Genomic DNA, 15,844 nt, shown 5'->3' on the forward strand with positions numbered 1-15,844 from the left:
TGCTTGCAGCGGCTAGAAGGCTCATCATTACTTTGCAAGGGGGCCTACTAAGTGTGCAGACCCTTCACATCCGGTTGTGAAAGATAAAGGGAGTGGTGTGAGATGACATCTATTTATAGTTACATTGTAGAGAGAGAAAAAGAGATTGTTTGGAGTTCTTTGTAATGATGGCTTCAATGTCTAACTTTCCCCATAAAGTACTAGCTCTGAGATGGAGAACAGCTCATCTTACCCACCAGTGTGTCTTGGGCGTGCAGTGTTGTATGCAGTACATTTAAATAGGTGGCAGAGAAAAAGTAAGAATCATCACTAGGTAGTAATATTGTAAGTTTATAATTTGCTGTTAAAATCTAACTTTTTCTTTCTAGTTCAGATGACAGGTGATAAGACCTCTGTATTTGGAACCTAACATTTAAAGCAAACGATTCCCCAGGTGGTCCAACCAGACACTGATTATTTAAAGACACAAGGTAACACCCACACACTGGACACTTACTAACAGCTTTATTATTTAGTTCCATTTTAAGTAATCGTACAATAATTCTCTTTTAAACAATACTGCTATACCTGAAGTTGGTCAATCATATTCTTTCTTCCTTCTACAGTAGTAAAGTGGGGGTTTTTCACACTCAATTTTTTTTAATAGAACATTTGAATATCAAGAAATGTGGTTAACTAAAAATAACAAACAGACCAAACTCCGTGGGAAATGACTGCTCTCACGGTGTCCATTCGTGGGGACACCAGGCTGGGTGAGTGTTGGTGGACAGGACCAACTCCCTTAAGACCTGTTTGGCAGCTTGGAAACTAGAGGCTGAATACTGGCCGGTACCATCACCCTCTCTAGGCAGGTGTATATGTGTGTGCACATGCCTGGTGCAGAGATGGGGGCAGAAGGAGGAAGAGAATCCTGGGGAAGGAAGAGACAAAGGGGATAGGTCCCAGACAGGAAGAGCAAAGATAAAGCAGATGAAAAGGACTTGGGAGTGACAGTGAGCCTCTTTTATTTTAATAAAAAAGCTGGATGTCACTCCCTGCCCTTACCTTGCCCACCGCTAGGGACAACCTTGGAGCCTCCCGCTGCTGCATGGACCTGGTTTTCTGCTCAAACTTAAATAAAGGACAGAACACAGTGGCAGCTGCGAAGGTGGCCTTTCCTCGCCACCCCATTGGTTGGTGACAGTGAGAAACTTTCCCCTGAGGCATCTTAGCTGAGCCCTGCATTGAGCAGGTGGGACAGCCAGTTTCCTGCAGGCTGGGAGGGGGGTCTCTAAGGCAGGGGCAGTCCATTGTGTGCGATGAACCTGTGGAAAGACTAGAGGCCCAGTGCATGATTGAGTCATGCACGTGTAGGGTCCCCTACGCGCTTTCGCTTTTCGCGGGGGAGCTGGGTGCCTGTCCACTGGTGCACCAGGTCTTTCAGAAGTCTCTGGCTCGGCGGAGGCTTCTGAAAGGCCTGGTGCCAGAGCAGACAGGCACCCAGCCCCCCCACTTTTGATGGTCCGCTGAGGGGGGCTACTCTGCTGTTGAGAGGCGCAGGGGGCAGGACTCCTGCCCCCTGCGCCTCTCAACAGCCGCTAAGGGGGGCTGCCACGGATACCTGGCTACCCTGCCATTGAGAGGCGCAGCTAGGTGTCCGCGGCAGGCCCCCTCAGCGGCCACGGATCTGGCCATTGAGAGGCACAGGGGGTGGGGGTCCTGCCCCCTGCGCCTCTCAATGGCTGGATAGCCCCCCTCAGTGGCAGCGGATCCGTGCCTCTCAATGGCCGGATAGGCCACCCCGAGTCCCGCCCCCCAGCCTCCCGCCGCCCAATCGTGGGCGTAGCGGAGTGATGGTAATTTACATGTTACTCTATTATTAGATTGGATGGGGTGAGAGCGACCTGAGCTCACAGCCATAGCCCAGTCTTCACTCCCAGCCTGGGTGGGGACCCTGTGGTCCCAAAGGTGCTCTAGCTAGAGTTAAAGGTGCACTGGGCTCCCCTCCTGTCCATGGTGGGTGCATCTACACCTCAGGGAGTGGGAAGGCTCTCTGGGCAGGAACCCATGGAGCTCACAGCTACCGTCCAGACAACACTGAGCACAAGGCTGGCAGGGTAAGTGCCTTGCTCTGCAGCGTGCCGGCCTGAACTCACACTGCCGTCCAGACAGACCAGAGGCGGCATTTGGGACAAGGTGCGTACCCTCTCTTTGCCTTAGTTTCCTCATCACTGAAAAGGAGCTCAGAATAGCACTGGGGGGGTGGGGGCTGTTGTGAGAATTTGGTGACATGTAAAGTACTGAGAGCAGCGTCTGGCACCTAGTACTCACTCAGTGAATGTGGTCTGTCGTTATTACTGTTTAGAAGAGATCAGCACCGCTCTGTGGCTGGCCTTACATCTTCTCCATGACCTTTCTCTCGTGTTTCCAGATGAGGACCCTGGTCAAGGGCAGGGTAGCTGAGTGTGTGTTCAGGCCTCTGAGGTGTGAGGGGACAGCTCAGGCCATCACTGGTCCACCTGCAAAGTGCTTTCTGCAAAGCTAGGCTTCCTGCTGGCCGGGCCCCCACTGGTGCCTGTGCCAACGCTCGGGCAGAATCTCTGCCCTCCTGGCAAACAGGTGGGGGAAGAAGATGCCTCTTTCCTATGTGCGTCCAGAGAAATGATCTGAAAAGCTAGCAACGTAATGGTTGTGGTACGGACGAGGTGTGGGGGTGGGGGGCAGAAGTTTTTTGTGATCGGTAATTACTTACTTCGGTCCACTAAACTCTGATGGTGGTACTGGCCCTTCCTGGATGAACCCCATGGGGGGATGGGGGAAATCAAATCAATTGCAAAACAAGCCCCAAAGAGATCCCCTGACCTAGAAATGGTGCTGCATGAAGCCGCTGGCTGGCAGGTTGTGTCCTGGTCATGCAGATGGAGAACATAGTGAAGAAATCCTGCAGCGAGCAAGGGTCGGTTTCTCCCTGGGTTACATGTCACCCGTGGAGGTTTTAATGTTCCATTAAAAAATATTAAAAATCCACAAACCTACCCAGATGTCCCCCTCCTCTCTCCTGCTTCTGGCAGCCGCTCTCTGGCCTCATGGTGCTAGATGTCTTTGCTGTCCCCATAATCGTTGTAGGGGACGCTGAGGGTCTGCTCCTCACATGTCTTCCTGAGGTCCTGGCTCAGCGCTGACCAGTCAAGTCCATAGGGCTTGATCTCGCTGTAGCGGCAGCCCAGGTACTGGAGGGAGCCACGCCGCAAGCTTATCTTGGGTTCCTGAAGGAGTCTGTTGCACCAGCTGCTGAGCTCCCCAAGCTGGGAAAGGATGAGGCCAGCTTTCCTAGGGGACAAGCATGGAGGTTAGAAAGAGGGGAAGATAGGAAGGCAAGCAGTGTGAGGCCGTACATTTTGAGGGACCGAGCCTGGCCTGGTTTGCTTACTGCTCTATCCTTGGCAGTTAGAACAGGGCCCTCCATAGATTATTTGTCAAACGAATGAATGAAATACCAGTAATAGGATGGGTGTGCAAAGTGGGGCAGACAGGGACACAAAATGAAATGAGGAAATTGCTAAATATATTCGGTGGGAATGTCTGCCCTTTTAAAATCATAGAGCTGTCAGTTTTGAAAGACATCAAATCAGTTTTCTTTAAAGTCAGTAATTTATCATCATTAGACTAGAAGCCCGTTTGCACGAAGATTCGTGCAAGACATTCATTCACCTGGCTGCCTGCACCAGTTTTCCGCCGGCACCAGGGGACCCAGGCCTTGGCTCTGGCCACCATCTTCCGCCTTCTTTCAGGGTCGGGGCTTGGCGGCGCGGGGCAGGCGCTGCCCGCCCCACACCGCCATCAGCGATCTGGCGCCTCCTGCTGGCCTGGTTCCGTGAGCGGCGGGAGGACCCAGCCCGGGTCCATTAGCCACTCAGCGATGGGGGGCAGGGCAGCGTGTGGGGGCCGCCATCTTGGTTAATTTGCATAGCGCCCTGATTGGCTGTGGGCATAGCGAAGGTACAGTCAATTAGCATATTACCCTTTTATCAGGTAGGATGGCAAACAAGGTATTTGTCTGAATAGTTCTCTTTTCAATGCTATTTCTGCACTGAGTAGCAGCAGCTGAAACAGTGATCTTATGGGGATAGCAAATGTAACTAGCTATGCGGTGTGGAGGTAATTGATTGTGGTACAGACGAGGTCAATAATGCCCTCCATGCACGTTGGCCCAGGGTCTTTCTTGTGGAAAGTGCAGACTTTCAGGGGCACACATCACCTAATTAACCTGCGGGGAGTTCATGCTCCCTTCCGCCATCTCCTGCAGAGAGGAAGGAGATCACTGCTATTGAGCCTCAATCAAGGTGGACAAAGGAGGTGATGAGAGGCACCCGAGCTGTTTGCAGATCCCTGGAGAGTAAGGAGCAGGGCTGGGCGAGGCCTTCCCACACACTGGAAAGGAGTGATGTCTCTGGGCCAAGGATAGAGTATGATCGCCTGTGCTTGTAGCTTGGGGAAATGGCCCTCCCACCCACTATCACACTGGTGTGTAGGCTTCTTCCTGGTGTGTATCAGAGACAGAAGCTACCTGATAGCCAGCTCACTGGCGTTGACCCTGAACACTCAGGATGTGTGAAGGAGCAGGAATCCTTCACTCACTGTGTTCTTCAGAGACCATGAGAAAGAGTCTATTTGAACAAGCTGGAAAATGCTGTTCTGGGAAGCTCAGCGCAAACTCTTGTAGTCTTTATCAACCGCTAAGCTAACTTCTCAGGTGATAAATCATCCCTTCCCATTTAATCAATCCCTTCCAGAAAACGAAGCTACCACACCCCACTTAAATGAGCTTTCAAAGAACAGTAATCGCTTTCATTTAATTCCTGGCCATGAGCACCGCATTCCTAGGAGGGCACACAGAGAGGGGTGGAGAGGACACAGGAGGAAAGGTGTTGAGCCCCAGCAGCACAGTCAAGGATCTAAGACAGTGTGCGATCACAGGAAGGGCAGTTACATTTGCTCCAACTTCAATGGTGGGTCAGAGGGAATCTGACCCCCAACTTGCTGACTAAATACCATCTTATGCAGATGGGCTCTTCTCTGCAGTTTGGCCAAGCAAGCTTTCCGAAAGTCAACATCAACAGGAACTTAGGCGGCCCATCCTCTTACCTATCCTGCTGCATGTCCTGAGTTGGTGGAGGAAAGGGGAGTGAAGGAAGAGGGAGGAGCAGCATCTATATTATCTTTAAGAAATAAACATGCCATAGCCATCCTTTCCAACAGATGGATTTACTTACCCCTGAGTCTTTGCAGCTACTTTCATTGCTCACTTAAAAAAAACAGTAATTAATGTGGGTCTGCCCTTGACCATCTCAGAGTCTGTGGTCTTCTTTCTTACTAGCAATGCAACCAGTGTTGTTATCAAAGTATTTCAACCCTTGGCCCCACCTGGAAGCTTCCATGAGTTGGACTGAACTGAAGGAATCCCTGCTTGCTCACAGGAAGTAGGTATCCAGCAGACCCCTTTTTAATCATCCCCACAAATGACTCCAAAGTGCATTGATGTATCTCAAGGCAAGAAAAACAGAACTTTTTCTTTCCTGTGGTTCTCCCTGAGATCCATGACACTACGAGTAAAACTTTATTTTCCACAAGCCAATGAAACTACACATTATTTTCAAATCTTATTGAGCCTTGAAAAACTAGTTAAAGGGTCTCCAGGTTTTGGGAAAAGAGTGTATAGTCAGCAGTAGGTCTTACTACATGGTGAGATCCATGTTTCTTCCCCTGATCACTTCATTAACCAATTTTCCTTCTGACTCTTGAGTTACAAGAGAGAAACTGGCAATCCAAATGCTCTTGGAAATCAAGATGATATAGGAAATGTTCGTGCTATTCAAACTGTGACATTTATGTTCCCTAACCAGGAACTGTATATATACACCCAATAAGAAGGTATCATGCTACCTGACTTCAAATTATACTTCAGAGCTATGATAATCAAAACAGCATGGGATTGGCAGAGAAACAGACACACAGATCAATGGAACAGAACAGCCCAACTATAAAACTGCAGGTATGTGGACAAGTAATGTTTGACAAAGAAGCCAGACACACACAATGGAGTAAAGATCGTCTCTTCAATAAATGGTGCTGGGAAAACTGAAAAGACACATGCAAACAAATGAAACTGGATTAAGTTTGTCCCCATGTACAAAAATTAATTCAAAATGGATCAAAGACCTAAATAATAAAAGCCTAATATGCTAAGTGTCTGGTCGGCCATTCAACCAATCCAAGAGTAATATGCTTAATGATATGCTAAGGCCGCTCAACCACTTGCTATGACATGTACTGACCACCAGGGGGCAGACGCTCCGACCGGCAGGTTAGCTTGCTGCTGGGGTCCGGCTGATCAGGACTGAGCAAGATGGGCCAGACACGTCCTGGAGCCCTCCTGCAGTCCCTCCCCGGCCCCAATCATGCACTGGTGGGGTCTCACAGCCTGGCCTGTGCCCTCTTGCAATCCGGGACCCTTCGGGGGATGTCAGAGAGCTGGTTTCGGCCCGATCACACAGGCCAGGCCGAGGGACCCCACTGCACTGGGCCTCTAGTAAGTTATACAGAAGAAAATATGAACCTTGGTTATAGAGAAAATTTTATGAACTTGACCCCAAAGGCAAGGGAAGTAAAGGTAAAAATAAAAGAATGTGACTATATAAAACTAAAAAGCTTCCACACAGTAAAAGATACTGACAACAACACAAAGAGGCAGCCAACCAGATGGGAGATGATACGTGCAAACAACAGCTCTGACAAAGATATAAAGAACTCAATATCAAACAAACAAAAACCCAATCAAAAAGTGGGCAGAGGACCTGAAAATATACACTTCTCCCAAGAAGACATATGAACAGCCAATAGATATACGAAAGATGTTTAACCTCACTAGCAATTGGGCAAGTGCAAATCAACACTACAATGAGATACCACCTCACACCTGTTAGAGTGACTATTACTAACAAGACAAGCAATAATAAGTGTTGGAGAGGTTATGGAGAAAGGGTAACCCTCATTCACTGCTAGTGGGAATGTAGACTGGTATAACCACTATGCAAAGCAGTCTGGGGATTCCTTTAAAAATTAAGAATAGAGCTACCATACAACCCAGCAATCCCTCTCCTGGCTTTATATACAAAAAACTTGAAACATGTATTCACAAAGATATAGGCATCCCTAAGTTCATTGCAGCAGCATTCATGGTGGCCAAGACATGGAAACAACCAAAGTGCCCTGCTATAGAGGGCTGGATAAAGAAGATGTAGTACAAATACACAATGGAATACTACTCAGCCATAAGAAAGGATGAAGTAAGGCCATTTGCAACAACATGAATGTATCTTGTGAAATAAGTCAATCAGAAAAAACTAAAGAACATGATTTCACTCATATGTGGGATATAAAACTGAAATAGTTAACACAAATAGCACTGTGGTAGTTACCAGAGGGAAGGGAGTAGTGGGGGTCCTAATATACGGGAGAAGATATGACTTTGGGTAGTGGGCATACAGTGCAATATACATACCTTATAACGTAGAAATCTACACATGAAACCTCTTTGATCCTATTAACTAATGTCACCCCAATAACTTTAATTAAAAAATGGGGGAAAAGGCACTGAAGTTGACTGATTACCTGGGTCCCAATTCATCCTCACACCTCCAGGTGAATTCTCCAAAACTCTCGTAGTGCTGGTTGTAGTGGTAAAGGACTCGGTGAAGGGTGGGGGAGCCCAGGTCCAGGAGGGTGTTGTAGGCCGTCTGCTGCTCCTTCCCGCTGGTGTAGCCATTGAAGAGATTGTAGATCTTGTCTGCTATTTCTGAGGAGGCAGACAAGACAAATAAATACGACTTCATATACATACATATATAAACTAATATATATTCAGGCACACATGCATGCATGCATTTGTGTGTATAGGCATATACACCTGCATACATGTGTGTGTGATATTACTTAATGAATACTGAGCCCAGCACCTGGAGAAAGTGGATTGAGTCAATCACTTTACCTTTGCCCCATCAGGTTTCAGGTTTTTCTTCTATAAAATGAAAGCCTTTGAATAGAATACCTCCCATGTTAATTTTAGTTATAATATTCGTTGTCTTTGCCCATGTTTCCTAAAAATAGAGCCTGAGGCAAAAGCTCATAGGTTAATACTGTACAGGCAGTGCGACCCCAGGCAAGTGGGAGGGAGGGTAAAGGCGTGTGGAAGGAAGGGGGCAGAGGCAACAGAGGGAAGGCACTAGGGAGCAGGGGCTGCGTTCCAAGGGTGCAGGAAGCTGCTGGATCCCCGCCAGTCCATAGAGGGGGGTGGAAGAAGACTATATCTCAGCTCCATTCTAAGACTGATGGATGGGGCCTTTCACATTTGCTGATGTACACAAAATATGGAGAGAGTAAGTGCCGGATCCCATGCTGAGGGCAGAGGTCACTGGGACCCCAGCAGGTACTGAGCACCTGGTGAGTCCCCAGGTGTGCCCAGAGCCTGCACCAGCGTCTCCTGGCTCCAGGACTCACTAAAGATGGGGTACTACGAGGATTTCCGCCAGAAGCGAGAGCAAGGAGGACTCCTGGGAGGGAGAGGCCCCTATGCTCAGCCTTGGATTCTCCTCTTTCCCCCCGGAGCTCTAGGTTGTTCCCTCAAACTCCCTCCTCCTGATGGCGAGGGGTGGTCCTTGGGCATCCTTCATCTCTTACCTTGGGCTTTGACATCATCCACCACAGGGCAGGGGGTCTTCACGATCACGTCACTGGGCCTGGAGCGCCGTCCTGTGTTGTCCACACCCCACAGGGTGAACCTGGCGGGGAGGATGTCGTTATCAGAGAATGGCCAGACTCTACCTGGATCTGGGGGGGAGTGTGGGGAGGGGGTTGCCCCCAGCTGCTCTGCTACTCCACGATGCACTTACTGCCATCACCGAGGTCACAAGGTGTGTGGTCCCAAGCCTCTCACTGCTTCCTGGTGGGTCTTGGGTTGGGGTTTCTGGTCTTGGGTATATTACCTGATGGGAAGCATCATAGCACAGAGCACTGGTTCTCAAAGTGGGGTCCCCAGACCTGCAGCAGCAGCGTCATGCCCCACCCAGACCTACTGGATGGAGACCCCAGGGACGGGGCCCAGGCAATTCTCATGCCAGTTACTTTCTGACAACCACTGAGCTGAGGGCAGGAGTCTGTGGGGTGGTCAGAACCGGGGTCTGAGGCTCCTGCTCCCCACCATGTGATGTTAGTTTAACGCCTTTGAGCTGATTTTCCTCTTCTGTGAAATGGGGATGGTAATAAAACAGGGAGACCTCGTGCGGGACCTGGAGCCCAACGACCCTGCACAGCTCACTGATCCTGCTCTGTCCTGTCTTGTGCTCAGTTGACACTTGGGACACAGGACTGAGGGCAGTTTTCCTCTTCAAAGTTGGAAGTGAGACCACCAGGATGGAGGGGTGGCTGGGGCTCTACTTCCCACACACAGCTCCTCTGACCACACGGGTGCTACTGCACGTCCCAAGTGGAAACGAACCGTAGAGGGATGTGACAATGAGAAGGAGCCCCCACCCCTTAGGAGAGCCCCCCACCCAAGGAGGGGGAGGAAGACCTGGCTATTGAAGGCTGAGTGGATAACCCCTTACCCCCCGGGTGATGGAGAGGAGGTTCTGGGACTCAGAGAGGAATGTGAATGTGACCTTGACAATAACCTCTGGTGTTGGTGCCCAGGGCCTCTGTCCCCAACCCAATGAGAATGTCATTAATGCTGCCTTTATTCTCATTGGGTTGAGAAAAGACAACCTTGCATCCACCCACCACTTCCTCCCTCAGAGGAGCCCAGAGAAAGTCGTGTATCAGTGTGTGGATTGCCTCCTCTGACCTCCCCAAGTCCTCATGCAGGAACCACGGGCACCACACACAGGCAGCCTCCATCTCACTGGGCATCCTGGTCGTGCGGGACACGTGGCCAAGACCACAGCGGTGGGCTCCACAGGCCTAAGACCGGAACCAGGTGCTCAGCTCCCCGTCCCATCCCAACAGGTGGCTCCGTCTGTATGCCCGGGACAGCATTCCTCTCACCCACCCCAGCAGCCCCACTGCTCGGGCAGCCTGGAATTGTGTCCCATCTTGCTTTAAGTTCCAGCTAAACTGAGAGAATACTGAGCTGGGATAAAAATGCCTGTGCTTAACTTAATTCCCAAATTACTCTAAAGGGGCATTTAGTATAAAATGTAGGGTTCTAGGCACTATTTTTAATAGCAAAGGAAGGCATTAGGAAAGGAAATGCTTCCCACGGCTGGTTTTTCTTTAAATGGCTATTGAGGAAATATTGGCAAATACACCAGTCCCAAACCTTCTAAGTAGAGGGGATGCTTGACCTCAGACCATTCCTCAGGGGTCCCAGTGCCCTCAATCCTCATGTGCAGGCTGGGAACCAGCACAGCCTGGCTGTGGCTCCAGAGCTGGGGTCTGAAAGATCTGTTGCTTTCACAGGCTCCCTTGCAGGTGGGGGGGGGGGGGAGAGAGAGGGGTGGTTTCTGCGGATCACTCCGGATCTGCTCCCTTCTGAATGACCTGTCTGCTGTCACAGGCCCCAGAGGCAGTGGCTCTCCTGTGAGCACATGCTGTGGCGAAGAACATGGGCTAGCGGGCCACGGAGTCACCCCCCTTTGGTCCGTTTCCTTGTCTCTAGAATGAAGATGTTGGACCAGACACTCCCTTTAAGATACTTCCCAACCATGGATTCTTAACTGGGTTTGTGCTGTGGACCCTTCCCAGAATAATGATTCTTAAGTGCATTAAGTAAAATGCGTCAGATGACAAGGTCAGCCAGGTCTGTGAAATGCAGCTCTACCTCTGTGCCTCAAGGTGAGGTGCTAAGATCATGCTACTAGATCCTTCCTGTAAGCCTCGAGTGGCTGGGGCATGAAACGTGTGCATGAAGAGATGAGAACTCTGATTCCATTCTTCACCCCTGGCCACACCCCAGACTACCAGCTGTGTGATTCTGGGGCAGTTACTCAATGTTGCTGAATCTGTTTCCTCAGCTATAAAATGAGAACAATCACCTTAATCTCACAGGGTCAGAAGGATTCCCAGAGGCACCCTCACATGGTCAGCACTCCATAAATGAAGGCTGCCTTCCTCCATTTTATAGATGAGAAAGCTTTGTTGCAGAAACTTTAAGAGCCTCACTTACCCTCAGTGGTTAGAAACAATCCAGGCTCAGGGCTCATGTGTTCTCAACACTTCACCCAGGGCTCCTCTCCTGTACTGGGGGCTGAAGCTCAGCCTCCCTCCAGCCTAGTGCAGAGGAATGTCTCCCAGGCCAGGCCCTCGTCCTGTGATCTGCAGTGCCACCTTCCACTAGGTCCTAGTGGACACTGTCTATCTTTTCCTCAGCCCCATGCTTGGTCTTTAATTTCTTCAAGGTCACAGGAAGTTTGCAGTTTTACAAGCCAGAGGGCAATACTGGAAGTTCACCAGGGATGTCAGAGTGGAGGAGGCATCAGCCTCAGTTCTTTGAGCAGGAAACTTAGCCACATCAGGCCAAGCTGAGGAGGGTCCCCGGGTGGGTGAGGGTTGGCATTCCCCACAGCAATGCCAGCTTCATGCTCATAGGAACTTTGAAATTCCTAACTAATAGTTGTGACTTAGGGGCAGGGATTATGGAGCCCTTATTATAAATGACAATTCCAGTTTCACTGAGTTTCAGGAATTTTACAGCAGCTACCTTTGTTCCTTTTGTCATAAAAGGCCACAACTGCCCGATCATAAGTAGGCTGGCTGTCCTTCGTCCTAGGATTAGCATTTATGTTTCTCTGTTATTTCCCAACTCCTCCAGTAAAAACTCACATATTTTACTTTCATCAGCATGGCCCCTTGGTTACATTTCTTTTTCCTATATTGAAAATATTCAGCCTGGGCATCCAAGTTCATCATGCAATCAATGCCCCTCACATTTCTAGTGCTTTTCATCTTTGAACTCCCTGACTGCGGAAATGGAAATGATTTATTCTGGAAACCTTGACGCTATTCTCGTGACCTCATCTGTAAACTGTTAAATGTTTTTCATCCTGATGGGGTCAGAAGGTCCCAGAACTACATCACAATGGTTTCTGCCTTAGCTCTCAGATTTTCCTCCCAGGACTTGGATTGCATCATGATCTCTCTCCTCTCTCGGTGTCGTTTGTGTCTCTGCTTCACAAATAGCTTTCAGTCGTTCCCAGAGCACAGGGAGGGATGGGAGGAGCTCTCAGGGAGAACAGGGCTGTTGCAGGTGCCAGCTGACTGTGTGTCCTTTGAAGAAAAGTGCAGACCACCGCTAACCTCAGTAAACTATTTCAATGCCACTGGAGCTAGCTTTCTAAAGCAGAGTTCTTGGTATTCTGCTCCTTTCCTCCAAAAAGTTAATCTCCTCTGATATATAGCATTTCACTCTGTTGTCCCAGTTTTGCTCTCTTCTATCCCTATTACTCACCTTCTGCTTCCGCCCTGTGGACAACTTTGCTACTCACCTTCATGCCTCTTTGCCTTTCCCTCCCTGTTCCCGCCGCCTGGTATGCCCTTTCCAACATGACCCTACCTTCTGAAATGCTACTCAATCCAATTCACCCCGCAAATCACAATCAACCACTTTCCTTTCTCTTCAACATGTCCCTTGCTCTTTTCCATCTAGTGTTTTTTCCATTCTGCCTGATGTTAAGGTTAGTTGTTTCTCTATTTCCCCTCTAATGTTGTAAACTCTTTGCAGGATGGGACTATATTATCTTTCTTGATCCCACCCCCCCTACTGTGTCTGGAAGGTTCTGTTTAATGCTGATCAGGACAAAACTTGAGACTCAAAACATTTTTCCAAGCCTCTAAAGGAACCCAAGTAGCAAAAAGGAACCAGCCAGGAGCCTCGGGATGTGTGGGGGAAGGAACAGCGAGGCAGTAGGAGTCACTCACATGTAGATGGTGTCGGGTTCCAGGCATCGGATGATCAAAGAGATGGTGGTGAGCTCCTTGTCTGGCACCTGAGAGGGCATGGCACAAGGAGACTTCGCTCCGGAGATGATGTCATCCACAAAGCTCAGCACCGTTTCTGCCCGAGGGAAGCGGTGGAAAAGGCATAAGAAATCAAGGCCAAGCAATGAGGACACAGGATCAACTTAGTGAAAGCTTAACATTAAAATCGCTTGGTCCCCAGGCTTCTTGAATTCCAGGTAGAGAAAGGAGACCTAGAAGGAATAGTTTTTTATGACTATTTCAAATTTAACTAACTGGTTTAGAGCCATTTGTCCAGAGTTAGCTCAGAAGCAACTAGGGCAAGAGGGACATGCCACATTTGCGAGTTTTTATGCAATGTCCTTGGTGAGAACAGCTGTTCTGATCAGTGGTCATTGCCAGACCTTCGTGGTGCCTGTGCACATCAGGGAAAGGGCCTGGGAAGAAGCCGTGGACAGCAATCCATGCTTGAGGGCACTGACTGTCTCTAAGCCTCAGGGACGGTTTTACCATAACATATTTACCCTGAGTTAGACTGTGGATGCTACCATTCTGTTGGTGACCACACTCGTGTAAGTTTCAGGAATGATTTACCTTGACCTTTCTTATATGTAGACAGTGAAATAGTGAGGCATGAAGCATTTATTCAAGAGGTGATTCCACTACTCTAAGACTTCCTTCTTCTAGCTGGTCCTAGCAAAAGCAGAGTTTGCTTTAGGACAAGACATGGGGTAAGCGAATCTGTCCACACATGCTTTCGCCTTATTAGTAAAGAAATCTTTTCTTCTGTAATCATGGCAGCGGTTAGCACAGAATTGTCTTCTAATTATGGGCGAGGATAACTAGTGTGCTGTATCATTATTTCTTTGTGAGTGTGCCTAGAGGCAACGAAATGGACACCTCTTCCATAAACAAAAAGTAAAACAAAATCAAAACAAGATTTTGTCAGATGCTTACCAGGCAAAAACTTAAATGGACAAGATGACTGCTGCTCAGCCCCCTCCAGAATTGCCCTGGGGCCCTGGGGACCTGGTGCAGAGCCAGGAGGCAGGCATTTTTCTCTCCTGCTTTCCACCTGGGTCCAGGAAGTGGTGGGAGATGCTCACCAGTCTCCACTTTGGAGTGGTCCATCCTGTCGGTGACCTTCTCTTGACGAATGAGGTAATCTACAATCTGTACCCCGATGGGAGGCTCTGAGTGTTCCCACTCCAGGACCACGAGGGTGCTGCTGGGCTCATGCACTGTGGACAGCCGCAGCCTGAGGGCAGAGAAGAGGAAACATGAAACGGGGACCCAGCTGAGACCTGCAGGCTCTTCTTATACCACCACTGGCCACCTTCTCAAGTATAAATTCTTCCTTCTAACCTTTATCTTAACCAACCATTACAACGACCTCTGTGAGTGCCTGTCTCCTTCACTAGAGAGTCAAGTTTCTGGAAGATCCTTGATATCTATATTTTAAGTACCAATTTCAGGTTAGAAATTCAACATATATTTGTAATTAAATTAGTAGGTGAGTCAAAGATGAATGAGTGCCTGCATCTCACATGGTCAGGGACAGGGCTTTTGGGATAGCCCTTGATAGAGCTTGAAAATATAATTTCTGGATTTACTCTTGAAACAATGAGAATGTGCCTATATTGCTCATACTCGGGCCCACTGAAGGTGGTGGCTAGGAGAGCCTGCATTATCAAGGCTGTGGTCAGCTCAGTTTCTGTAGCACTGTCAGGATCTGCCCTGCTGGTGGGACCCCAGCTTTGCCTCTTGCTGTGGGAATTAACATATTTTCTTCCCTAGGCCTTCTGAGCTTGTGGGCCTTGGAACAGGCTCAGTTAGGAGGTAATGCTCATGAGGAGCTTTGCTGAGCAAGAGAAAGCTGGCCACCAGTCAACTTGTCCTCAGGTTGATGTCCTGTGTCTGCAAACTCAGGTTCTCATTTCATGAGGAGCTTTGCTGGGCAAGAGAAAGCTGGCCACCAGTCAACTTGTCCTCAGGTTGATGTCCTGTGTCTGCAAACTCAGGTTCTCATTTCAGTTTCTGTTCTTGGGTTTCTATAGGTATCCTGATTCCAATTCCCTTCTTTTCTTGATTTTTCCAATTCATAGTCTGCTCATTCTGTGTAAATTGTCCATCTTGACCACTCTTTGCCTTTCCATCTCATACCTCTTTGTATGTTGCAGACACTCAATAACCATTATTGACATTCACTGGTATGCCTCTCCTAATGGTCCACGTGGTTTCAATTCCCTGCCTTGTTCTGACTTCATGTGTGGGTCTCAGATTTCTCAATTGCTTCCAATTCCCTGTTTCTTCCTAGACCACTGGCTTGTGGGCTTTTTTCCCAGTTCTTGCTCACTCCAGCCTCCCTCCCTCACATGTATCCCTGCCATTCACCCCCATCCTTGGTTCCCATATCGCATGACCACCCATAATCCTGGTCCTCTGGCCTCTACTAGGCTCACAGATGCCCATCATTGGTCTCAAGGATTAACTTGGCAAGGCACTGTGAGTGTATCACACCCAAGCAATGCTCATTTTCAACTTGGCAATGATTTACTAATTTACCCATTATTTATAAGAATGTACTTGGTTAGTGCTGAAGATGCAGAGGTGTGCATACCAGCTCCAGCCCCTATTTTTATGGGGTGGTCAATAGACAAACATAGTTATGCATGTGATTATAATAATGTGTGATAAGAACTTTAAAAAGAAATCACAGGAGGCTGTGGGAGCAACAGCAAGGAATTCAACTAGTGGGAAAATAATGCAAAACACATGTTCTCTAGTGGCTTCCTATGAGAAGTGCATAGTTTGCGTATGACATTAAAGATGGAATAGACCCAAAACAGTGCAGATA

General features: G+C 48.7%; 1 protein-coding gene across 2 annotated transcripts in view; it reads right to left on the bottom strand.

Moving 5' to 3' along the window:
* Nucleotides 1-2,951: 2,951 nt before the first annotated feature.
* Nucleotides 2,952-15,844, bottom strand: part of ASTN1 (astrotactin 1) — a 267,479-nt gene continuing 254,586 nt past the window's right edge. For both annotated transcript variants that reach the window (XM_008145884.3, XM_028152060.2), the window contains exons 19-23: nucleotides 14,094-14,245; nucleotides 12,949-13,084; nucleotides 8,716-8,816; nucleotides 7,651-7,834; nucleotides 2,952-3,309 (exon numbers count right to left, since the gene is read on the bottom strand). In XM_008145884.3, coding sequence (XP_008144106.2) covers nucleotides 3,072-3,309; nucleotides 7,651-7,834; nucleotides 8,716-8,816; nucleotides 12,949-13,084; nucleotides 14,094-14,245 — 811 coding nt within the window. In that variant the 3' untranslated portion in view covers nucleotides 2,952-3,071. The remainder of the gene's footprint in view (nucleotides 3,310-7,650; nucleotides 7,835-8,715; nucleotides 8,817-12,948; nucleotides 13,085-14,093; nucleotides 14,246-15,844) is intronic.

The sequence above is a fragment of the Eptesicus fuscus genome, chromosome 22, assembly GCF_027574615.1.
Source record: "Eptesicus fuscus isolate TK198812 chromosome 22, DD_ASM_mEF_20220401, whole genome shotgun sequence".
NCBI lineage: Eukaryota > Metazoa > Chordata > Mammalia > Chiroptera > Vespertilionidae > Eptesicus > Eptesicus fuscus.